General features: G+C 39.4%; 1 protein-coding gene across 1 annotated transcript in view; it reads left to right on the top strand.

The window, feature by feature from the left end:
- The window catches only part of SH3GL2 (SH3 domain containing GRB2 like 2, endophilin A1), a 132,196-nt gene extending 125,798 nt beyond the window's left edge, over positions 1-6,398 (top strand). Inside the window, exons 8-9 of the mRNA XM_042455284.1 lie at positions 1,778-1,905; positions 4,474-6,398. Coding sequence (XP_042311218.1) covers positions 1,778-1,905; positions 4,474-4,673 — 328 coding nt within the window. The 3' untranslated portion in view covers positions 4,674-6,398. The remainder of the gene's footprint in view (positions 1-1,777; positions 1,906-4,473) is intronic.
- The last annotated feature ends 20,243 nt before the right edge of the window (positions 6,399-26,641 follow it).

The raw sequence follows: 26,641 nt of genomic DNA, 5'->3' as shown, positions 1-26,641 counted from the left end.
ATGTGTAAGCTAGAGTTATGTATTCATGCATGGCTCATATTCATAATCCCGATATACTGTGTAGTTTAAGGGAATGTGTAGGGACCTTAAAAACCCGCACACTCCCATCCCCACTTACTGGGCAGCATCCACTGTAATTGATAGGAATCTGTTCCCCTGTTGATTGGGAAGCAGATAACTGATGTTCCCATTCCCCATTGCATGAGAAATCTGTGGCACAATGGGGAATTGTGGACTCCTGTCTGTCACATTGAAGATCACTCATAGGAGTGTGTGGGAACATCAGTCAGCTGCTTCCTGATCAACAGGAGAATAGACCACTATCAATAGCAATGGCTGATGCCCAGGGAATGGGGATTGGGGGGTCTGGATGGCAGACACTACTTACCTATGTAACTATGGGCTTGTCTACATAATTACAGTACTCCTTATTCGAACTGAATAATCTGTAATCCACCCACATGCAAATAAGGCTTCTTGTGGGGGGAACTCCATAAACTCCATTGAAAAAGCGTTTGTGGTTTACTTTTCAATGGAGTATTCACAAGTATCCACAAGGATGTGCATTACTGAATGTGTGGCCATTCATAAAAAATGGCTGTGCATTTTTGTCAAAGGGAGGGTGAATAGATGTGAATTTGTGCAGGAAAGTGAAGACATTGATCATTGATGCGAATGTGTGAAAATCCGCAACAATTCGTATAATACACTAACAGCCCTAAGTAGCTGACAGAGAATTCCATCTGAAGAGTCTCACTCTTGTGGGAGAAGACTCCATAGAAACATCACATTATGTTCAGTTTTATTGCTTCATCACAAGTAAAAGATGAAAATACAATAAAACATGATAAAATTTCCATAATAAGTTAAAACATACCATATTGCACTTTAGGAAACAACTGATGGAAACTGGGCAAAATCTCAGCCTAATTTACTCTTAGCTGAATTTAATTAGTGTAGTTACATGCATTATAGAATAGCAAGCAAGGTTTCACAGAAAAATGCAGTTGCCCAGCAGCTGAAGCAAATTTAATTCAGTAAGCTGACACCTATTTTCTATATTTCATCTATATTATTTAAGAGTACTTTTTACATTTCTTCAGTGCACAAAAAACATAATATATATGTAATACTCTTACTATGAATCTTAAGGCTGTTGTGATATGTGGCACTGATGTCCAGGAGGAAAATTCAGTCTCATGTAGCCCCTACAACCACATGGAGAATATTTCAGTGTCAACCCCAGTTTCTGGAAGCATCCTTCCTTGGACTACAACTCCCAGAACTCCCATGACCCTCACCCAACATGGACACTATCAGCAGGCTCATGCAATCTGTTCATTGCTTTTATGACAGATGAATTATATATTTTTTAAAATACCCTTTAAAATAGGGTACTCAATTGAGTTTTAGGGCCAAAGGGAGTAAAGTTTTGGGGGGGGGGGGGTTGAGAGTGTAGACTAAAGAGTACATCCTTCCCTGGCGTTCTCCATGTGTTTTTAGACAGTGATCCCCTTCATCCTCAGCTAAAGTGGACAATGGTGTGAGATCCTGGGGATTGAAGCTGAACATATTTGGAAGTCACCTCACTGGGGAAGGTTAATCTGCAGTGCAGAAGGGATGCTTAAGAATATCCTGTGCTTCACATTGACTTATTTATTTGAGACATGCCAGTTTGTTCAGAATGTGAAGATAAGTTTTTTTCCCCTTGAACTGTTTATGTGCATAAGATTTGCTGACAAATTGGTATCTTACACACTTGTTAATTTTCTGGCAGGATAAAAGAAGCATCAGTTCAGCCCAGGAGAGAATATCAGCCAAAGCCGCGCATGAGCTTGGACTTCAGCAGTGAAAATACTCAACACAATGGAGGGATCAATACCGCCACCACTCCAAAACCCACAAGTAAGAAGAGAAGGCAGGAAAGGGGCTGAGGAATGTATGATAGGAAACACTCTATGAGATTTGTTTTAGATGTTCTGTTGGAGGACATCATGATACCAACTGTGTGTCTGTATGCCTTCAAGTCACTTGTCAACTACTGGCAACCCATGAATTGCATAGGGTTTTTGCACAGGTAGTTTTCTAGTTCCTTCCGCTGAAATATAGCCTACAGCACTGGTATTCATTGGCAGTCTCCCAGGGCTGACCCTGCTTAGTTTACACAATCAGATGGAATCTGGTGCCTTTAAGGCACTTAGGCAATTTCAGCTTTTTATATTTTCAGCATGATACCCAAAGTCTGAACACTTAGATACATTGGAATCACATGTGGGAAACTATTCAGTTCAGCATGGGAGAACTCATTAAATTCCTCTTTTGACATAAGGCAGGAGCTGCTCCTACTGGTGCTTTTTGCATGTCAGTATACTGTATTTACTGTACTTAACTCTTGTAACCCTTCCCCATTGCTCCTCCCATGAGCTTTCAGTTTCATGCACACAATTATCTCCATTTTATTCTCACAATAATCATGTAAGTTAATAATACTTGCTTTGTTACTTACTGGTCATCATAATATGTACAAAACCCTATACCCAGTTTCCACTCACAGCTAGAACAAACCAACAAAGATAGATGAGTGCCTTGGGGTGATAGCTTCTGAAACACGAATTCTGCTTTCACCTTTTAAATCTGGGTTGACTGAACACACGGAAAATGCAATTGGCCCCACCCCTGAATGCCCTCTATGCATTTAATAGAACATAGAAAAAGAGACCTACATGTACAGAACAGGATACATATTGCCTCTCCCCCAATGTTTAGTTAAGTTTAGTTATGTTTACATCTCACCTTGTGTTCAATGAATTCACAGTGGGATAAGAAAGTCTCCTCCTTCCCACTTTACTAGGACAGGCTGAACATGAGTCACTGGCCCCAGTTTACCCTATGAGTATCATGGCTCAGTGGAGAGTAGAATATGGATCTTGCAAGTTCTAATGCAACCATATAACCACTATATAATCCTGCATATGAATTCTGTTGAGAACATCTGTTGTCTATAGACATAACAAGAAAAAGAGCTGCTCTGCTGACTGAATCCATCTTATCCAGCAAGGAACTAATACACAGGGTAAAACATAATAGCCAAGCCCTATTTGCTCCTATTAATGGATTTATGATATTTACATAGAACACTGAATAGCACTGTTTTCTGATGTCACGGCGTAAAATAATAAAATACCATATTAAAACCCAATAGCATCAAGCAAGAAACCACAGTATAATCTCCAGCAGAGAGATAATAATAAGACCAGTTTTATAGCATGACTAAAAAGATATAGCCGATAAACTATACACTAAGAGCAAAAACTCTTCACCTGGTGTTGAAATGGCCATAAAGGCATTTAACATTCACCAAACAGAGCTGCATTCCTTCCAACCACAAAGGCATCTTCTGCTTGTTTTGCAAAGAAAAAAACAACATTGCAAATAGCCTCAGCTCTACTGTTTACTTTTTGAGTAATAACATTGCCAGCATTGCTAGCATTCAACAAATAATCATACCACTGATAACATTGTTAAACTAGTATGTAACGTTTACTTCTTACTTCTAAAACATTGATTGGAATTGCCGTTGTTAATTTTTGTATTTTAGGATTTGTTTTAAAAAAGAGAAACTACTTTAAAACAACTAGATTGTTATGTTTTTTGTGCGATTTTTGGGCTATGTGGCCATGTTCTGGAAGAGTTTATTCCTGATGTTCAGAAAAGGTGCCAGCCACAGATGCTGGTGCAACATCAGGAATAAAGTCTTCCAGAACATGGCCACATAGCCTGAAAACCACACAAAAAATTATGGATTCTTGCCGTGAAAGCCTTCAACTTCACATTAAATTGTTATGCTTTATTATTAAATTGAATTCAGCAAAATTAGTACACTTAATGAACAATATAAATAAAGGGTAGAACTCAGAGACATAGGACCTTATCACACAGGGAAAACCGGGGGGAAATCAGGGGTTTCAACAGCGATTATCCTGTGCGAAGCATGATATCACAATTAGGATTTTCACACACATCATTATTAAACAGGAAATAAACAGTGACAAATCATTTTTGGGATTTCCCCGTGAATGATTTGTTGCTGTTTATTGCCTATTTAACAGCGATGTCATGTGAAAATCTTAATTGCGATATCGCGTTTTGCCTTTTAAACCCCCGATTTTACCTGATTTCCACCATGTGATAAGGTCCACAGCCATGTTAGTCTGGAATATCAGTATGTAAAGGGATCATGTAGCACCTTCTACTGAAAAGTAGACCAAATCTATGAAAGTTTCTGCTCCAGCCTCTTTTGCATAGTTAAGTCTCAAAGGTGCTACAATATCAACAAGGGTTTTTAAAAAGCCACAAGCATAAAATTATTTTTACGAAGTAATATAGCACTCCATGCTGTTGTAGTTTGTAGCTATTGTTTGGTACATGCCAAATACTGTCTCTGTCTAACCCCATTTGTGTCTTTCTCTGTAGGTGTTTCCATGGACCAGCCATGCTGTCGAGCTCTGTATGACTTTGATCCAGAAAATGAAGGGGAGCTTGGCTTTAAAGAGGGTGATGTCATTACCCTCACTAACCAGATTGATGAAAACTGGTATGAAGGGATGCTTCATGGCCAGTCGGGCTTCTTTCCTATCAATTATGTGGAAATTCTTGTTCCTTTGCCTCATTAGAATGGCTGAGTCCACATGTCTTGAATCCACATTCCCCCACAAACAAAAGTCATGTGTTAGTACCACTGCTTTTAAAACTACAGAAACAAATCAATAAAATGGCTGCTTGCTCCACATCACAAGTACAAGCTGCAGTGGTGAAACTAGTCATCAGGCCCCACAGACGATATTTGGTTTTGTGTCATTGTGCTGCATAGTGGTGATGTGTGGTATCTTCTCGAGACAGTGGAACCAGGCATGTGGGGTTTCATATTGCTGCCATGGCTGGCTCAGAAATGTTTGCAGTCATGGGAAGGAAAGGTGGTAGTAACCAGTGATGTGTGGTATGGAGGCAATGGGAATGGTTGAGATATTGGGGAAGATAAAGCATATCACCACTCAAATGCCATTTTAGTTCTCTACAGAATGAGGGAGAAATTATCTTTGGTCATTCCATCTCTCCCTTCCAAAGGATGTGGTTTATGCAAGCCTAGAAATTACTGACCTGCTTTTCGTATCTTATCTCAAAATGACTTGAGTCCTGTATTAGGAGAACCAAGAAAACACATTCTCCAGGTTCTCTGTAAATGAGCCACCACTAATCTGTACATGCTGTTGGCATAGAACCAGCTTTTATGTATTAGATCAGAAGGGTGACAGAAAGTAGGTTGGGATTTACAGGAAGGCCTTGAGTGATTTGCAGTAAATTGCCCAGGGTTTCCGACTTAGCGAAAGCAAGAGTGAAGTGACTTTTACCACCTATATTAGGCTGCTGAAGTGAAGAGAGCTGAAGGTAACCAGGAGAGGACTTCTGTATGAAAGGAGTGTGAGCTCACCTCTTCACACCTCACTTCTGGTACTTTATTCCAAGGCTCAGAATAAACTTAGAAGCACCCTGGTTGTTTTCATTTCTAAGGGTATGCATTTTGCACTGGGCTCTGGTTAGTGGATCTTGGGATTCTAGAATGAAATAAAATAGATCAGACAGATCTGGAAGTCTACCCTCCACTGGACTAGGGCCTTTTCAGTATCCAGGCTGCATTTCCAATGTATCCAAAGATCGGGACAGGCAAACTAAGTATAGATCCACAGATCCAGTGTGGATGCTCAGAAACTGAAAGTAAAAAGTATATAGTGCCAGCAGCAAATATATGAAGCTAGAAGAAGAAAATAAATAAAAGTGTAACTGTTTTCACTTCATGTAAAGTGTAGGCACAAAATCATTGTAATTTTAAAACACCAAGAGCCCTTGTTCTACATAGTCACTAAAAGGAATAATTATGAAAAGCAAATTACACCATGTATGTTTATTTTCATCTACCTTGTGTTCTTTGAACATCATTTGTGTATATTCTGCCCTCAGTGAGGACTAAATTTAAAAATGAAATCTTTGTGCTGAGCAATTAAGCAACATGTGGCTATATATGCAAAAACATTTGACTTATTTTTCTCTCCGGATTCTCCTATATATATTGGTTTTTTTCCCATTCCACTTCTTGCATTTTGTGTGTATAGTGATCTGTCTAGCCAATTCACTGTTCTTTTTGGTAACTGCTGTAAGAGCTTGTTTAATTTGAGTTACCCAGGGTTCTGTTTATCTAGAGATACCTGTACAGACTCTTCCTGTGCTGCTTCAGATGTGCCACTACAGTATTGGACCATGTGAAATGAAGGCAATCCTTTTGCTTTTAATGTATGAACTATATAATTGAAAGCACTGATATTTCAAATAAAAATGCTGACTGACTGGCCAAAATGGCTGTGTGTGTGCTTTTTCTTCTCCTGTATCATTAATTTTTTGCCCTTCTTGCAATTTCACACAAAGGGAACACACACACACACACATCCTTAATCTTCACATTATTGTGAAAAGGGAGAGGAACCACCATTTGTTTAGGCATCATAATCAAATAACTTTATTTTCAACACTGTATGGAAACCTCTCCTGAGCACTGTAACTTACTTTACTCTTTCTTCCAAACCCAACCTTGGGTTTCACTGGGGGAGGGACAGATTCTATGGTAGCTCCAAACTTTGGACAAGGATGAAGATTTTTCAGAATACATTACATATTTCATCTAAATGAAACAAAACAGGCAAAGGTTAAGCAACAAAAAGGATGGCATCCCAGAGCGGGAAGAGACCAAAAGGACCATCCAGTCCAATCCATTGCCATGAGGGAATATACAGTCAAAGCATTCCCAATAGATGGCCATCCAACTACTGTATTCCACTGTCGAATAGCATTTATTGTCAGGAAGTTCTTCCTAATGCATAATCTCTTTTCCTGTAGTTTGAATATATTGCTCCATGTTTCAGTGCCTGAGACAGCAGAAAACAAGCTTGCTCCATCCTTAATATGACATCCTTTCAAATTTTTAAACATGGCTATCATATCACCTCTTAACCTTCTCTTCTCCAGGCTAACCATCCCCAGCTCCCTAAGTCTCACCTCATAAGGCATGGTTTCCAGACCTTTCACCATTTTGTTCAACAACCTCTGGACACGATCCAGCTTGTCAACATCCTTCTTGAATTGTGGTGCCCAGAACTGGACAAAGTATCCCAGGTGAGGTCTGACCATTATTAAAGACTTCTTTATAGCAGCAAGCAACTAGGTGGCTCACTACTTTCTGTCAGTGCAAACTCTGTATCAGTTTCTAACTCTTCCTGAACTCTTTACCCACTCCCGATTTCCTTCCTTTCCCAACTCCCATTCCAGACTCCAGCTCCAAGCACAATGCACAACTGATTACAACAGATTGTTAAATTGTCAACTCACCATTTTCTTTCTCCAGCTTCCTTTCAAAAGGGCTGTGATAGGTTAACTTACAGATTGGGCAGGCCTCCTCCACCTCTGCTGTTCATCACAATATTCCTAGCCATATTAAGGAAAAAATTGCAACAATTTCTTAAGTACATAATAAAGCGTAAAACCAGAAACGGAAATGTTACCAGCATAAACAAAGCAAAACTTTCTCTCATCTTTCTAATTATCAATAGCAGGTGACTATGGCCTTGTAGTGGGAGGTAGAGCCAGTCTTGAAAGAGGGAAAAAATGGCTTAGCCAATTTTGGGCTAAGTGATATTTGGCTTAGTGATATTTGAAGAAGCTAGCCACAATCCTTGCTGAATTGTTTGTGGAGGGTTAAGGTCATAGCGGGGTAAATGGGAAGGAGCTGGCAGAATTCCAGAAGTGAATGAGTGGGAAATTCAAAGAAAAATCCTACAATTCCTTCCTTTATTGTGGTGCTTGGTTGAGGTTAGATGAGAGGAAGGACCACTGGAAAACTGAATAGACCTGTGTCCATGCCCATCTAAACTTTTCTTTTTGTTGATGGCTGACAGTTATCTAGGGAGGTATCATACCCTCCAACATTTCAAAGATGAAAACTGGGACATGGGTGGCCAAACAACATAAGAGTGTGGTCCAAATGGCAAGTTATTAATGTTAAAAAAAAACAAAAAACAAGCCACCACCACAAGCTAGAAGAGGCTGCAGCAGTTTTCTTTTGCCAGAGTCTATTGAAAAAATCCACCTCAGCCTCTCCTCTCTATATTGCCAAGTTAAATGAATGCAAAATGCAGTGGGTGCTCTCCATTCGCTGGGGTTAAGGGCACAGGATCCCCGCAAAAGTGGAAAACTGCAAATAAAAAAACACTATCTAGGAATCTCTAGGTCCTCCAGTGCAACTTTATGGTCAACATCCACCCGATAAGAATCACACTTATAAGAATATAAATCAGGCCTATCCTTAAGATACAGAGCCCTCAGTCTGTCCATCTGCCTTGGTCCAGGCCTCAGAGGGAGAGAAGAATGCTGGACCTTATCCTCTTCCCCTCAATCATTCCCTTCTCCTTTTGTGTTGTGTCTTCTTAGATTGTAAGCATGAAGGCAGGGAACTGTCTAATTAAATGATTTTATGTACAGTGCTGTGTAAATTTACAGCGCTATATAAATAAAGCTTAATAATAATAATAATATTTTCGCTATGAATCTCTAGGTTCTCCAATGCAACTCTTTGGTCAACTTCTGGCAGAGTTGTGCTGGAGGACCTAGAAATTGCTACAGAGAACATATCAAATCCGTGAATAATCAAATCTGTACTTTTGCGCTTTGAAATCAGTATGCAGTTGTGCAGTAAGCTGAGGGCAAAAAATAAAATGAGGAGGAGAGAAAACCTAAGACATTTTAAAAGCAGCTGAAAAAGTGGGACAGCAGAAGATTAGTTGGAACTGTCTTTACCAAATCAGGACAATTGGAAGGTTGAGGCATGCCTGGTTCAAGATGTAATTTAAAAAATTGAGGACATTTGGTTTATTTAGGTACACAAACACCTTCCACCTTTTGTTTAAGTTTAAGATACAGTGGACCCTTATGTAGGGGATGCATTCTGGACACCCCACCCCACATAAGCCAAAAAATACGTATGCTCGAGCCCCATTCAATATAATGGGGCATGCGTGCCCATTCATTCCTTTGTCACACGGCTTCAGTGTAAGCTGAAAGCCATGTATAGTGCACCTGCGTATGGCGCTGGTTCAGTGTAATTTCTTGTGGATTGACTACATCTTTACAAATTCCAGGACTATATCACACTGTACTTTTGTAGCACTATCGTTCCCCTTTAACTACTATGGCTGTCTCCTGTGGAATCCAGGGGTTTGCAATTTAGGGAGGGGCATTTAGAATTCTCACCCAGAGAGTGCTGAGGACTCATTAAACTATAAATCCCAGAATTCCACAGGAAGCAGTCATAACAGTTAAAATGGAATGATAGTGCTATAAAAGTGTAGTGTGATATAGTCCTGGAAATTCCTGAAACAGCAGTGGGACAGAATAGCTTCTAATGGGATGGGATCTTCTTCTTTGAAGGCTTCCAAACAGAAGTTGGATGGCCATCTGCCAGGGATGCAGGGCCGGCTAGTAGTTGAATGTGTTCATCCTTGGGGTACCTCCCAACTCTACAGCAATAAAATTCTGTGCTTTTCCTTTTTTAAAAATCCTGCAATCTTAGTTTTCAGACAGAGTTGGAGATCTGTCTATGGACCAAATGTTATTTGAATATTTGGTTTGTTAAATAAAATCACCAAATCTATATTATGAGGACACCCATACACTTTTCTGTATCAGAAGAGTGCTAAAAACACTCCCACATCACAAGTTCCAGGCAGGCTGTCTTTTCAAAATCAGTTATAGGTAGAGTCGAACATTATTTCCAATACCAAAATCACTAGAAAAGTGTGAAAAGGAGATGTATCTGCAGAGATTTCATATTGTGGGAATTGCTTTTTCCCACGCTAGGCCAGGGGTCTGTATCATTAAAAGGTCTATAGTAAACAAACAAAAATGGAATGGACATTTTAAGCTAGTGTGGATATATTGAGGGAATAGCTTTACTAGTTGAATTTCTACCTGTTATGTAAAAACACAGCCTAGAAGCAAAGGTGAGAGCCATTCTGCCAGGAGGATAAGATGGTCCTCCTCCTGCATGTTTATGCCTGGTTCTAAAAACTCTTCTTCAGGTACAGATTATTTTAGATGCCCATTTTACCATAGCTATCATCTGTGATTGTACTTATGAATTGCAAATGTGGGTACTTATTCACATCCTTGCCTGAAAACGGATCTAGAGTTATCAAATGCCTAACAATATCTTTAACAGAGAACAATAGATTGCCCTCTACTGGTCAATCTAACACAGAGACATACTCACTATATTACACTGCAGAGATACACAATGGATATGATTATGCAGTTCACAAGCCAGATCCCTGTCAAAATATTGCATTGTGAATATTGTTAAAATATGGCACTGCAATTTACGATTTCAGCCCATCAATTCTATCTCCCCTCCTCTCCCATTTTATACTTTCTTTCCTCCGCAACAGCTAGTCACAATTCTGTGGCCATTGAGCCTATTCAGTTCTCATTGGGCCAACTGGGGAGGAGTACTGCCTCTTTATTATTTCCTTATAATATTTCCCCCTTGTTCTGCAAAGCCTGGTATCTTCCAGTATGTGCTGGTTCCTCCTCCTTGAATTTTGTGATGATATATTGGCTGCATAAGCAATGGCGTTTCTCCTCTAAATGCCTGTCTCGAGTCGGTAATGGGCTGGATGAGGGAAAACAAACTCATGCTGAATTCAGAGAAAACGGAGGTGCTCGCAATAGGCTTGGAATGCTCTGAAAGACATGGGAGTGCCAATACACTTGATAGTTCTGCTGAGAAATCTGTACTCAGGACAAGAGGCTACAGCTAGAACAAAATAGGGAGAAATAGGATGGTTTCCAGTTGGCAAGGGGGGGCCAGGCAAGACTGCATTAGTTCATCCTATCTGTTTAATTTACATGACAAAAATATCATACATAAAACAGGATTAGACTTAGAAGGAGGCATGAAAGTTGGAGTGAGGAACATCAACAGTCTAAGATATGTAGATGACACCATACTACTAGCAGAAGATATCAAAAATTTGAAAAAAAAATTAATGAAGAAAGTCAAGGAAGAAAGTACAAAGGCAGGTTTACAGTTGAACATTAAAAACAAAAAACAATGATAACAGACAATCTACATAACTTTAAACCAAATGATGAAGACACTGAAATTATTCAAGGTTTTCCATACTTGGGCTCAATCATCAACCAGAATGCAGTCAAGAAATCAGAAAAAAGACTTGGACTTGGAAGGAAAACTAGGAAGCAATTAGAAAAAGACTTGGACTTGGAAGGACAACTAGGAAGGAATTAGACAAGTGCAAAAATATATCACTGAATATTAAAGTTAGAATGGTCCGTGTCATAGTATTCCCCATCTCTATGCATGGTTGTGAAAGCTGGACAGTAAAAAACAAAAGTTGATAGGAAGAAAATCAACTCATTTGAGATATGCTGGAGAAGACTCTGCAAATACAATGAACTGCTAAAAGAACAAATCAGTGGCTCATAAATCAAATCAAACCTGAACTCTCCCTGAAAGCAAGTGAAGTTGTCACACTTTGGCATACATGAGAGGAAAAGATTCACTAGAAAAGACAATAATGCTTGGTAAAGTGGAAGGCAATAGGAAAAGAGGAAAACCTCAACCTCATATCATGGATAGATTTAATCAGGGAAGCCGTGGCTACGAATCTGCAAGAGCTGAGCAGGGCAGTTGAGGATAGGGTAACTTGGGAGGTTTCTCACTCACAGAGTCACCATGAATGCATCTTAAAGGCAGTTAACAACAAATGTTTTAAAAAGAAACATGGAACACTAGAGTACACTTTCTTTCTCCTCATCATCTGTAGAATCAGTGGATGGGGAAGGAGGGGTGCAGATAGTTTTCAAAGCACATTCATAGCATTTTATGAACACATTAAAATAGAGCTGTTATCTCATGCTATAATTCTCTCTACATATATTTTTGCAGATTTTTTACTTGATCAATATTATGACAAGTGTGTGATGCTATGAACCAATAGAGGGCACTCTGGCATTTTAAATGAAGTTTAACAGTCTAAAGGGGATGCAGTTTCCTTTTGGCAACTTTACAGAGTAGATTGCTGACAAAAGAACAGGTTTGTGCTGACATTTCTTAGTAAGTCTGCTGTACAATATCAGAAGTCTGTTTGTTGCACTCTGTCAGATAGAAATTAAGAACTGAAATCACAGGGGAGACTGGGAAATGCTAAATAGGTAATGCAATATTGCTTATTAGTCTGACATTTGCAATGTGGATGGGGCACTTGCAGTTGCAAAGTACCCTGGGTTATATGTTTGTTTATGTAAGGTGTCTTATAATGCCTTAAATAGGATAAATAAATAAATGTTAACATTTCTCAGCTGCATATTTCCCAGGCAATGTTAAGTGAATGAATGGAGATTCATGGAAAGAAAGCTTCTTGTCATGTTCATTTATTCATGTGTGTTGGTCTAGAATAATACTCTCTCAGCTTTTGGACTTCCAAACCTATCTTCTACCTGAGATACATTGATGGCATGTGTAGCATCTGGAGTCAGAGGCTGCAGTCATTGGAAAGGTTCCAACAGAATCTAATTTCACCCTGGTACCCTGGTAATAGTTTGACATTCTCATTTCTGCTACAAAACTACACAGTGGATGTATGAGCAACCATATAATGGATATATGAGCCTCACGTTTTATCAGAAATGTAATGGGTGCTACGCTTTTGCCTGCTTCCATCTTCCATTCAGAACATACCAAAAAATCTAAATAATAATCTTTCGTCTACAGTGAAGCCCTATGGTACATAGCCAGATGAGACCAATGACATCGTCTGCCAAGATCCTTTGGGGACTTCCAGAGGTCTTGTGGGTGATGTCATTGTATATAGTATATACTGGATATAGCAATGAAATTCTGGATAACATGTCAAGTTTGCTGTGGGATCATAAAGCTCATGCCATAATAATCCTGTTAGCTGTTAGGATGACACATGACTCTTTGTTGTTTCTTCTTCAATAGATTGTCATGGAATGCTTCTGATGTAAATTGTCCAGATGACACTGTTGTTGTTAATTGCTCCAGTTCATGGCAACCCTGTGGATGAGACATCTCCAAGCCCACCTATCCTCCACTGCTCTGCTTACGTCCTATAGATTCAGGCCCATGTCTTCTCTAATTAAGTCTAGCCATCTAGTATGTGGTCTTCCTCCTTTCCTATTGCCCTCCACCTTCTTAAGCATTAATCTCTTTTCAAATGACTCACGCTTTCTCATGATGTGGCCAAAGCCTCATTTTCATCATCTTGGTTTCCAGAGGGAATTCTGGTTTGTTCTGTTCAAAGATCCATTTGTTTGTCTTTTGGGTGGTCCACAGTGTCCTCCTCACTCTTCTCCAGTACCACATCTCAAAAGAAGATTAAAAGATTAAAAACAGAACATTAACATAGTCCAGGCAAACACTAAAATCCAAAACCAGCACAAGAAAGTAAAACCAATGTTGATCACAAATAAATGTGCTAATTAACAAATATGTTTCTCTCCCAGCTGCTGTCTGTTCCTCTGGTCCCAGGAAAGAGGGCAGCTCCTGAACAATGTGGGATGTAGCACAGGAAGTTCAAGAGATGTCTGCCAATTTTGACTACCTTCTTCCTCCCCACAGTAACAGCCCTCCTTACCTATTCTGTATTGCTTGAAAGGATCCCTTGTCTCTCCACGTGGGTCTTTGTAGAAGGCATGGGAGGCTAAAGGGAGGGGAAAGGAATGATAAATGCTCCTTCATAGTTGTTCAGTTTTCTTACCTTAGGCTCCAAGCAAGAACTCTAATGAATTTTTAATTACACCACTAATTAATTTGTCTGGTGTGTTTGTCAGGAGAAAATAATTTCTTTAGATCCTCTATTATATAAACTATTCTCTTTAAAACAGGAATTTTTATCTAAGAGCTTCAAGACTGCAGTTCTGGAAATGTTCTGTTGTTGTGTACCATCAAATAGTTTTGACTTATGGTGACCCTAACCATGGGGTTTTCTGGAGCCGAGAGTATGTGACACACCCAAGGTCACTCAGTGAGTTTCCATGGCTGAGCAAGGAATTGAAACCTGAGCTCCAGAGTTGTAGCTCAGTGCTCAAATCACTACGCTACACTGGGTCATTGGAGACATTACAGAATCATGGGAGATTCTGGAGTTGTAGCCACCCCAATCTCAAACTGGCTTGAAGTGATGGAATAAGTATATGTGTGAAAGTAGTTACATGAAAGTGTAGGCCTAGATCAGACTAATTATCAAATGAGTAAAGTATAGTCTACTTCTATTGGTCACAGCTCTCCATAGAACTTTCTCATCAGCCTTATCCTTTCAGCTGGATGAGGCAGGGACTTGTCCAGCTTCTGGGACCTTCTGTGCAAAGCCTGTGCTCTATAGCTGGGATATGGTTCGCTACAAATAATGTTCAAAATCATCCCACAGCAAAGGCAACTGCTTGAATGATGTCCTGCTCTACAGCATATCGATCATAACAGTTAATCCTGCCAGCTGACAATGTTCAGTATAACTTCAAATTTATGAACAGGAAGGTTGCACAAGATTAGGCTTCTTTCCCTTTTTTACAGTAATGGAAATGCCAATGCTCATATTGCGAAGAGATTTGTTGTGAAGGAAACGCCTCTTGAAATGGCTCAGTGAATCATTTTTTAAAACAAAACAACAACAACACAACTTTCTTCCCTCCAGTCACAATGAGCCTTGTGGTTTTTTACTGCATAAATACCTGTAGGGAAAGTGTTCTTAACAATGCTTGGCATACTTACAGTTTGCTAGCTTATCATCACAAGTTAACCAAATTAACATGCCTTTAATATGTAGACTTCCAAGATTAATAAACATTAGATCTTTGAGAGGCAACTGTCTTTATTTGATGCACATGGCTAAATGAGTCACAGGAAGGTGAAGATTTAAATGGAATGTAAGCATTTGGAGAGCAATTAGGGGTTATTTTTTGTTGATCTCCCAAGTCTGTCTTTGTCACTCTTCACTGCCTCAAGTACAGAAATTTTCAGGGTTGCTTAAGAAATCAAAGATAGGATTATGAGAATTCTGCGGTTCTGATAGTTGTTACCAAGTTTGTAATTTTTGAAAACATTTGTTTATTTGTTTAATTTATACTCCATCATTCCCTTGGCATGTGATCCAAGGTGGCTCCATCATATTAAAACAAAGTACAGCTAAATCTATCTGATTTTTTTTAAAACAAACAAACAATTGTATTTAAAAAACCCCTCAGTTCTAACCATTTGAAACACATTAAAACATAATAAAAAGATAAAAACATAACATACCCATTAAAATGTCTTTCTGCCCCCAAAAGGTTGAAAGCCAAATGCCTGCCAAAATAAAAAGGTCTCTGCCTGCAGATGGAAAAAAGAGAGACAAATCTCCCATGGAAGGGAATTTCACACACTGAAGCAGCCATCAAGAAGGGTCCTTTGTCTTTACCAGATGCAGATGTGATGACCGAAGGATAGCATGGCAGCCTTTCCGCGAAGATCTTAAAAATTGGGCAGGCAACGATAGAGACACAGCATCTATGATAGTCTAGACCTAAGCCATGTAGTTCGCAGAAGTCATAACCAGCACTTCAAATTGTGCCTGATGTTGTCAGAACATGGGAATTATGAATTCCCTGCAACCAGTCCTAATCAGAAACTTGACTGTGTTTCACGTAATTGTAGTTATCAGTAAGTTTCAAACATGAGTGTTTTTCTTAATTAATCTTTATTAGTACAGTCGGCCCTTCTTATACACAGATTTTTTATACACGGATTCAAGCATACACAGTTTGAAAATGTTTTTAAAAAGTATACATTTCAAATATCAAACCTCTATTTTCCATTTTTTATAAGGGACACCATTTTTCTATATCATTATATTTAATGAGACTTGAGCATACACGGATTTTGTTATACACGGGGGATCTTGGAACCAAACCCCAGCGTATAACAAGGGGCCACTGTATTATAACTACTTCAAATAATATATGAAAGCTTTTACATAATATACCACATATATATGGTATATCACATTATATCTCATTCTTTAGTACTTTATCTAAATCTAATTTATATTTCTTTTCACCATATACTTTTCATAATTACACAAAGGTATAATACCATATATCACTAATTCCAAACATGAGTTATATAACAAAAATCAAATAAATGTATTTAAACAAGTCTGCATTCAACTCCTTTCTCTTCAGCTCAGTGTCTCTACTGATATGTGTGGTCCTCTGGGGTATTAGCTATTCCTCCTAATTTGGTGTCATCTGGAAATTTAATAAGCATGCTCCCAATTCTGTCCTCCAAGTCATTGATAAAGATGTTGAATAGCACTGGACCCAGGACAGAGCCCTGTGGGACCCCACTGGTCACTTCTCTCCAGGATGAAGAAGAGCCATTGTTGAGCACCCTTTGGGTTCAGGCGGTCAACTAGTTACAAATCCATTTAACAGTTACATTATCTAACCCATATTTTACTAGCTTGTTTGCAAATATGTCATGGGGGAGCTTGTCAAAGGCCTTAATAGACTAAAGTTCCAAAATAGTCATTATTCCCCTGTATACCCAACTAGAGTAATTGAAGCCAGGTGATCCTGGTGTTCCCTCTTTATGCTTGTCCTCTAGAGCAAAGGCCTTACATTATGCTCTGGAGCTCTTTATTTCAGTGATGCCATTAAGCAAGGAAGCTGAATTCTGAAAAGTGAATATCTGCCAACACAACAGACAGTGTAATATCCAGCACGTTTTAAAAAATAAGCTCTTTCTCAAATTCTTCAGTGGCAACTTGATGGGTTTACTTTTCATTCACTACTGTACAATGATCTCAGATGCCCTCTGGGCAACATTTTTGTAATTTCAAAGAACATAAAGGAGCAACAGAGAGAAACAATCCCTTCAGTCAAGCTCAGTGATGAGGAAAATAATGTCCAAACAGCCTTCTTGTTACAGTAAAACTGTAAATTAGGAATGCTAACTAGTCATAAGAACCTAATTTGTTCAGAGATATGGGATGGAAATTTTTCCATCTGCTATATCTTTTCATGGAAAAATTTCCATACCTTTTCTCTCCCCCCGCTTTCTTTCCACACACACACAAATAGACAGTTGTCCAGCCTGTTGTATTACATCAACCATGTTAGATCGCTTAAATATAGGATATGAAGTTCAAGTTGCTCTTAAGGCGACAAGCAAGGACAAACCCCTGCAATCAGAAGAAAAGACTAACAAATGAATACACTCATAACCTTGTTTCTATTTCACAAAATCTCATCCAATCATAAGTTTGAGTAATCAAGAGAAATGTGATAATTTTCTTGTGCCCAGACTCACTTCCATCCTGTAGTGAAATAAGGTGTTCAGACTTTTTTTTCCAATTTGAAATGGAACTGATAAATGGTACAGAGAGCGAGTGAAGCTAAAAGTAGTGGAGTTAATACATCAGCAAAAGAAAGTCAAACAGCTGGTATAAGATATATCAAATATAGCTCACTTTAGGCATATGCTCTAAAAATAAGTGTTCATTCAGATGTAGTCATTTTTTGTTAAATATAAGGAAAATATACACTATTCTTGTTACAATATTATAAATATTCCAATAAAATAATTTCCAAAAAGTTTTGAATACCTGTATGTTTGAATACGCTATTTAAACCAAATGTGCTAAATCAAATAACATTATTTAGAGGACTTATCTGGAATTTTTTCCAGTACTGATTTTTCCATGATACCCACATTATTGGATTGTCTACTCAAGAAAATGGGCCAATATGGCTTATACCACTTCAGAAATCAGACCTTTCTACTCAAATCTCCAACCTATATCAAGATCAGCAAGCATTTGAGTGTGTCAGCCACTGATGCAGGCCATATTTGAACTGATGAAATGTAACCATTAGAAACAGCTTCCATTTTTATATGTGAGACATATGCATTGTTTTATATAATGTCTTTGGCCAGCTAAAGCCATGGCATGGTGATAGCCTATTCTACACCAATGACAATGTAGAACCCTAGATTATTACTGTGACTCTCAACCTCTACAGGTTCTCCTTTTTCCTGGCCAAAAATGGGGAGGGAGCAAAGAATAGGGTAACAGGGTAATAGGTTTCAAGCCCTATATGCTTAAAATGTAAAAATACCAGTTACTTAAAATTACTTAAAATACTACTTAAAATTTTAAAATACAGATTTTTCAAAATCAAATCTGTCCCTGTGGTTACTAGTGGGTTGGGAAGAGGAACATTCTTCACAGACTTTGCAGGCCTTAGCATACAAATGACCCATGGATCCGCTGAAGTTGCTGACATCTTTATTAATGGCTCTTATAGCCATATAAGGCTGAGAAGCATAATGAGAGAAGTGCTTTCTCCTTGTCTCTCCACATGCGATCAAAGCATTTCCGTCCTCTTCTTGAGGGAGGCAGTCATAAAAGCATGTCTTTTTTGTCACACTGGAAAAATCTGTTGGGCAAAAGGCAAGCCTTAATAATAATAATAATAATAATAATAATAATAATAATAATAAAACTTTATTTCTAGCCCGCCTTTCCAAAGATCAAGGCGGGTTACAGCACTTAGACCATACAACAATACAGTCCACGAAATACAATAAAATACATTAAAAACATCAATCAACAATTAAAACATCTTACAATGAAAATAACTGTCCAGACTAGCACAATTGTGCATCATTATGACCGTCTCCTTCTGGAAAGAGAATGGAAGTGCCATGACAGTGGATCCTATCGCATGGGGTTAAAACTCTGGCTTACTTTTCCCGAATTCAGTACTAATTTGGGAGGCAGCCAGGTCCTATCACACAGAAATCGTTGCCAAATCACCACCTGGATCTGTCCCGGATGCAGCCTGGGTTGTGTAAGCAGCTTCGGCAGCCATTTTTAGAAGTCTTTTTCAATGCAGAATCTTCTGACTTCTTAAAATGGCTGCAGAAGCAGCTTAGATGACCCAGGCTGCATCCGAGACCCGGGCAGTGATCTGGTGGCAATTTCTGTGTTATTGGCTGCTTCCCAAATTAGCACTGAATTCGGGAAAGGTAAGCTGCGGTTTTAACCCCATGTGATAAGGTCCAGTATGTGGAGAGGCAAGGAAAAAGCCACTTCTCTCTCACTGCCTCTCGGCTTTCTATTGTCATGTGATAAGGTTCTGAGTTGGCTATTCAAGATCAAGCCACCTCAAAATATTTCAAATCAAGACAAGGATAACTCACAAGAATATACTGTTACTGAGAAATCTGTTTCCCATGAAAATATTGTGAAGATTTGCAGCTAAATTCAAAGGGAAGAGGAAAGCCTGGGAGTGTTGCACATGGCACCATCATTCCTGCTCAATTAAAAGGACCTGTTTCTTTGACCCAACAAGGTCTGTCTCCACTACACCATAGGAAAACATCACATATAACAGAGCTAATATGCCATGCTATGGCACTAATTTTCAGTGCTTTCTTTTATTACACTTGCCACTCTGAAAGAGACTGGTTTGGAAAATATTCTTTTCTGGCAAGCATTCTCTTGCTGAACTGATGAGGCTCCAAAGAGGAAAGTGGGGTGTGAATTAAAATACACGGAGACTGTTTGCAGCATTGGCTGACTGATATTTTCTGGCATGCAAACAGACAGCTCCCTAAAGGTGTGGTTCATTCATAGGGGATGGACCTGAAAGCTCAGGAAGTGACTCTGGCAGGAAGTTCGGGTGTGTCTTCCTGCCTAAGGGAGAAAAGAAAGCTTTCCTGCAGTGTTTGCCAGCATCAGCCGGGGAGTTGTCTATGCAAGCTGTTTTTGGACAAGTGTTGAGCTCCCAATTCCCAAAATGTCACAGTACACCTGAGTCTTTAAAGCAGCACACAACTGCTTAGAGAGGAAAATGTGCTGTGTTCATCCTGCATTCCTTTTGCCGTCTTTAACTCATAGGTGAAAGTCTACATCTTTTTTCATCTATCTGACTCTAAGGGTAAGGTTACTTAGCTTTTGGCTAAGAAGTGCACTTCAGCCAAACATGTGACCCCCACCTCCTAATTTCTCAAAACAAAACAAAACCCAAACAAACCATTTTTCCTAAGTTTAATTAATGGGATTTTCTGACACATGATGCGACAAGGAAGTAGACCAATTCACAGATGAGTTTATCAATGGCAACTAGTTACGCTGGCTATATGCCATTTTTTGGGATGGTTTGTTTAAATGGCAGTCTACCTTTCTCCTAGAACTGAGATCAATGTGGCTTCCAGCAAAAAACAAATGCAAGTAATGCTATAATCAATTATATTTATTTATTCATTTATTTATTTTACATATATATATATATATATATATATATATATATATTACATATTTACAATGCAACCAAACTGCTAATGATATTGTTGCACAATTTATGCTGATATACTAATAAATGAAACATTTTAAAAGTCTGGAACATCCATTTAAAATGCATGTAGTGAACAGCCAAAGTCCTATCTGAATAGATTTTATATTATTGTTATTATTATTGGCTGCAGGTAGAAAGACAACTGGTGGAAAGATGATGAAGGGAGGATGACCACAACCTAACCAAGCAAGTCTTTTTTCTTTTCTTTTTTCTTTAGCATACAAAACAGCAAATTTTTTACACATGAAGTAGCATTTTCCATTCAGGATGAAAGCACGCCGCCATTATTTTCAGTGGGGGCTTTAATATTTGTGGCTTTCCAAATCACGTGTGTGTGTGTCCAGAATGAATCCCCTGCAAATTGGGAGGGACAACTGTACTTGTTTTACACAAAAACCAGCATTTTTTCTACACAGTAAACAGCATTTTTGGTACATGCATTTCTGCAGAAAATGAAGTTTTATGCAGAAGAAGTCTGGAACTGTGAATAACCTTTGTAGATTGCACAATTCCCAAAATCTTTCTAGCAGTATGAAGAAAATTGCTAAAATTACTTGTTGCTTTTTTCACAAGAAACATTGGTGTAGAATTATATCCCTAAATCAGAAATATTTTTGTTTATATTCGTTGAGATGAAAATGGCAGAAAAGGCAATCATGCATCTTACCCTTGGCCTATGGCTGACACTGACACAGGAACTCATAAAATGAGGGAGGGAAACCTCAGGCCCAACGGACAAGTCTGGCCTGCCTAGACCCCAATCTGGCCACTTGCTCCTTTTGCCATGATGTTATTGGGTGGTGTTTCAAGTTATCTATCCTTCTACCAACTCAAGTAGATTGAAATGTTTCTCCTGTATCTTAATTAATGGCAGTAAGTGCTTTATGCTAAAATGTCAAGCTTGGAAATTGCAAGAAAGAAGTTACCTTGTAAACATTAGAGAAAATATCTTTATTTTAAGAATTGTTTGATGGTGGAATTGACTTCCTCAGAGCATGGTGGACTCTCCTTCATTGGATGTTGTTAAACAGAGGAACATCTCTCAGGAGAATATTAGTTATATGTTTCTGCATGACAAGGCATTGGACTAGATGCCCTTTCAGTCCCTTCCAATTTTATGATTTTGTGGAGTGTACTGATATTTTTGTCCTCACCTTTTGGATCCATCCACCACTGGAAAGTGACCCATGAGAACTTCTCTGAAATGTAATTCAGTCATGGGGTGAAAGATGTTAGTAATTCTTGGACCAGAGTACTGTAGCATCATTGTATATGGAATGGGGCAGGAAGCTGTTGCAAGATGTGTCTTTCTTGCCTTCATTGCCTTGATACCCTCTGTGTCTGAATGGGATGGATTACAACTCATCACTAGTTCTCACCATGGATACTGAACACATGGCTATCAGTCTTGTTCTGCCTTCCTCCACTTGTTTTGTCCTGGTGGCAGGTATGTATGTAGGATTTGCCAGGGTTAGTAGCACCACATCTCTCTTCATGGGAATTGTTTGGTAAACCTTGTAAAGCAGGATTGAAAAATGTGGTTTGTGGGTCTTTTGTGTTGTGCCTTTCTATTTAAGTGTCAGACCCAGATTGTTGCCAACTTGGGTGGCTTCAGCAAAATGTGATCCAGGTCAGCTGAAAGACTGTTCTCATCATCTGATTTCAATGAGATGTAATAATCAAGTATTTAAAAGTCTACAGAAGAGTCAGACTTCAGAAATATAATCCACAAGGGAGGAGATAAGGCAGGTAAAAAACACTCCAAGGCCATGTTTCCACTATGATTTAAAGTGAATTGCTGATTGGGTTATATGACCGTTGTTCCCATTTGAAACCAGTTCTGATCCTACTAAGAGCAGTTTCAATTGCAATGAAGTGAGGCAAACACAAAAAGTCCGCTCATTCCTGACACTAGTGGCAGTTCTTTTGGGGGAAAAAATCCATTCCAAAGCGTGTCCAACAAGTGGGAAGAGGAGGTCTGAATTACATCTTTCTGGAGGGAAGGGACTAATGGCAGAGGGGTGTTTACCATACCTCCTCGGTTTTTGGTAGATCCATCATCCTCCCCCCCCCCCCTCAGCGCTGCCTTTGTGCTTGTGTTATGACCTATGGGTACATGATTTTACTTTTTAAATTGATAGAAGATTCAATTCATTGGCCTGTTACAGACTGCCAAAATAAAGCTGCTTTGCGTCTCTTTGGAGGTATGCTATTTAAACGATGCATGGGTCCTAAGAGTCCGGAGGTCGTGCCAAAGCCACACTCCATTCCTAAGCACTGGAGTGCAGCTTTGGTGCAGCTTCCAGATTCTTTGGATGCATGCATCATTTAAACAGCATACCTCCAAAGAGACCCGAAGCAGCTTTATTTTGGCAGTCTGTAACAGGCCATTGATTTTGCAACTACTTGCAATTACTTGGGCGGCAAGCTGGGCAAGCAGGCAGACAGCAGTTCAGTGGGGCAAATAATTGTAAAACCAGTGAACTGAATCTTCTATCATTTAAAAAAAAAATGTTCCCAAGCAGGGCTGCTACTTACATCACTTATGACATACAGATGATTGCCATGCATTTTACAATCATGCAAACTAGTGGGGATGACAATCGTGCTAAAAAAGAAGCGATTACAAGGAAATAATGAAAAGATCTGCTTTCATAGTGGGAAAGACGGACCTTTTGGAATTGATTCACCAATACAGAGTGAAGGTGAATTGCAAACTGGTTTAAATGTAAGTGGGAATGGGGTCCAAGGTAAAACCAAATAAACATGAGGAGTCATGGGCCTATCCAGTGGTGTCCCAGCACTGGGTTTCAGGTTTCTGGGGGTAGGGCCTGCGGGAGCGGCACATGCTATCACTCCTCATGCTGCCTCATTCTTTTCTGGTTGGAAAATGACTAGGGATGGTATGGGGGATGGTCTAGGGATGGTGTGGGGGGAGAGCACAGGGGAGTACCCAACTGAGTGTCAAATCCCTTATGGGATGTCACCCAGTACAGTATAGTCTGCATCACCGCACCCCCTAGTGACACCACTAGATCTATCTAGAAACAGAAAGAATCCTCCTTAGTATAGCCACCTTGAATCCCTGTACTGGAAGATGGGATATAAATAAATAGAAGAAGAAGGAGGAGAAGTAGTAGTAGTAGTAGTAGTAGTAGTAGTAGTAGTCTCTAAAAGTCTGCTTAGGGGATTGGATTACATGAAGACATTTGGGAGGGATGTGAGTAAAAAGTAGAATGGAAGATCTATAGTAGAAACAGGAGTTGGACAGCTCAGGTGGCCATGAGCTTTACCATCTTAAAAGAAGAACACTGAAATAGCATCTAGGCACCTGGAGGTCCTCCAGTATGATACTATGGTCAAATTCTGGCAGAAGTAAATTGTCTGCCATTATTCACAGTTCTCGCTATTTGTGGCAAGTCTGGGAATGTATTCTCTGGAGATATGGGGGTTGGACTATATCTAAGAGCTTTAATTAGCCTGAAGACTACTTCTCATTCACTTCTAACTAAAGCTTGAAATGAACTGGTAGGTCACAGCCCTATAGGAGCGACTCTGATGTTAATAACCTTTCACATTTCATGTGAGCTTGTGTGCATACGCTGATTCTAATTTTCTTGTACAGAAAGCATTTGTAGCTCAAGGAGTGATACCAAACTTTTGAAATTCTCTGCATACTTTTCTTTCTTTCTTTCTTTCTTTCTTTCTTTAAATAAAAGAAACTCCTATGTCTATGCCCTGACTTTACAGTTTTTACTAGGAAGAAGGGAAAGCCTCTCTCAACAGAAAGAGAGAGACAGAAAGTGTATCAGTAGAAAATACAAACTGCAGTAGGATCTTGGCTTTTAAATATAATCTTGGAAAAATAGATGCACACATTTGTAATGTCAGCCAAGATCAAGATTTGAAAAGGAACAAGTTAATGGGGAGGGGATTAGCTTCCTTGTAGGCAGAGTAGGCTACTTTTGTCATCTGGTTGGCTTCTTGACAGCCATGATTTCCTGGCGCCAGATTGGGGGTTGCAATGGTGGGGTGTGGGGAAAGCAGGTACTTGCAGATATGTGGTATGCTCACATACCATTCACAGAGACTGTCTCTGAAGAATCTCAGTTATGAAGAGGAAAAGTTAGAATAGCTAAGCAGCATTGTTACTCCCCACACATACACTCTGTTCCCAGGGCACACCTTTTGCAATTGATGAAAAGCCAAGGCCTTCAAAAGAAAAATCTTAACATTAGCAGATGAATACTGTTTTGTGTGTTTTTCATAGCACCTCCCATGATTGCTGGGGCCCCATTGTTTTAGCTGTACAAACATAATAAATAATACTGTTGGTTAAAAACATCTCACAGATTCCTGGTGCTGTCATAGATGCTTAAATGCTTCTTCAGATCCAGGGTGGTGACCCTGGAACTGCTTTTATGATGATTTAAAAACAGCATGTGAGGAATGGCACTTATGTAGTGTGTGGGTAGCTAAAGTGTCTTTATGAATAAACAGAAGGTGGTTAGAAGGCAGTGCTGTGTCTTGAAAGGTGATTCTTGGGCCAAGTCTACAAATGCACTGAGGCGGGTGTGAAAGTGTTCTGCACCATGTTAGGCTGCAACTGGCTAATACCACATCTGATAGTCACCTGTATTTTAGGAGAACTTTTGGGGGCATGAATGGATGCTAGGGTGGCAGATTGTATTCAGTCTCTCTCTGCTGTTATGGGGAGGTTGTTTTTTATTTTGTTTTTTAAATGCAAAGTTGCATTTTAAAACTAGCAGTCTGAATGCTGTTGTTCATCCTGATCAGATTAGGTCTGTTGAAACCATTAGATTTTCCTATAGGTAGACTTATCAGTCAACACTTGAGTAAATGCATTGACTAAATAACAGGATTACAGACAGTAGCTTGCTGCTGCTTCAGAATGCATTACACCAATAAAAAGAAGAGAACAGATGGACCAGAAAAGCTGGCTTCCAGGCAGCTTGGCCTGATGCACTGCTAAGGTGGGATAAGTTAATCCTCGGATTATGGCAGCAAGTTCTTTAGACGAGATGTGGTGCTGGAGAAGAGGGCTGAGCATACCATGGACAGCCAAAAAGACAGACAAAAGGGTCCTTGAACAGTTCAAGCCTGAACTCTCCCAGGATGATCAAACTGAGGCTGTCATACTTTGGCCACATCATGAGAAGGCAGGCTCATTACAAAAGACAATAATGCTGAAAAAATCTGAGGGTAGAAGAATGAAAGGAAAACTACACATGAGATTGGTAGACTCAATTAGGGATATCATGGGTATGAGATTAAAAGGTTTAAGCGGAGCAGTGGAAGACATGGAGTCTTGGAGTGGTCTCATCCACAGGATTGCCATGAGTTGAGGTCACCTCAAGGGCAGTCAACAACAACAACAAATAAGAATAAATGTACATCTTGAATAGCAAAATTTAGTGTATTATTGTGTTGAATGGGGATGTTTAATATGTGAAGGGAATATATCCATACAGTATAACAGGGCCAGTTACACCTTAGGCAGGATGAAGCAACTGCATCAGGTAGAAGACGGTGGGATGGCAAGGACAATTCCCCTCTCTTTGACAGGGTTGTCATATTACCTGGTTGGCCAAGTTGTATATGGGTTCAAAGCTCATTTAGACCATGAGCCAGTCCATATTTTCAGCTGGTAGTGGATATATGGTCGTGAATACTATCCTGATGCCAGTGTTGAACTCATGTTCAGCTAAGGGTTGCCACATTCCATTTTCTGAAATTTCAGGGCCGAAATATGAGACCAGAGTGTGAGTCTTGTGATACCATAGATACTTGACAGGAAAAGATTAGGTAAGTGGGCTAGAAGTATTTCTAGGCCAGCTGACTGAGGAAATGAGGATGAGCACAATCTGGGGATATGGGCCAGAATTTTGGTAAACCCCAGATAACCAGAATATGGCACCCCAAAGCCAAGCTGGGCAGGATGGGCATTTTTTGGCAGCCAGACAAATAGAAAAAATCAGCCCAGTAGTTATTGCAGTAGTTACTGCCATTTATGCTACGGCTCATACATGGGAATTTTTGCCAGATCTTGTACTACTGCCAGGGCTTATACACCATGAAGGTA

Source organism: Sceloporus undulatus, chromosome 2 (assembly GCF_019175285.1).
Source record: "Sceloporus undulatus isolate JIND9_A2432 ecotype Alabama chromosome 2, SceUnd_v1.1, whole genome shotgun sequence".
NCBI lineage: Eukaryota > Metazoa > Chordata > Lepidosauria > Squamata > Phrynosomatidae > Sceloporus > Sceloporus undulatus.
Note: the sequence above shows the minus strand (reverse complement) of the source record. Positions and strands in the feature narration are given on the sequence as shown.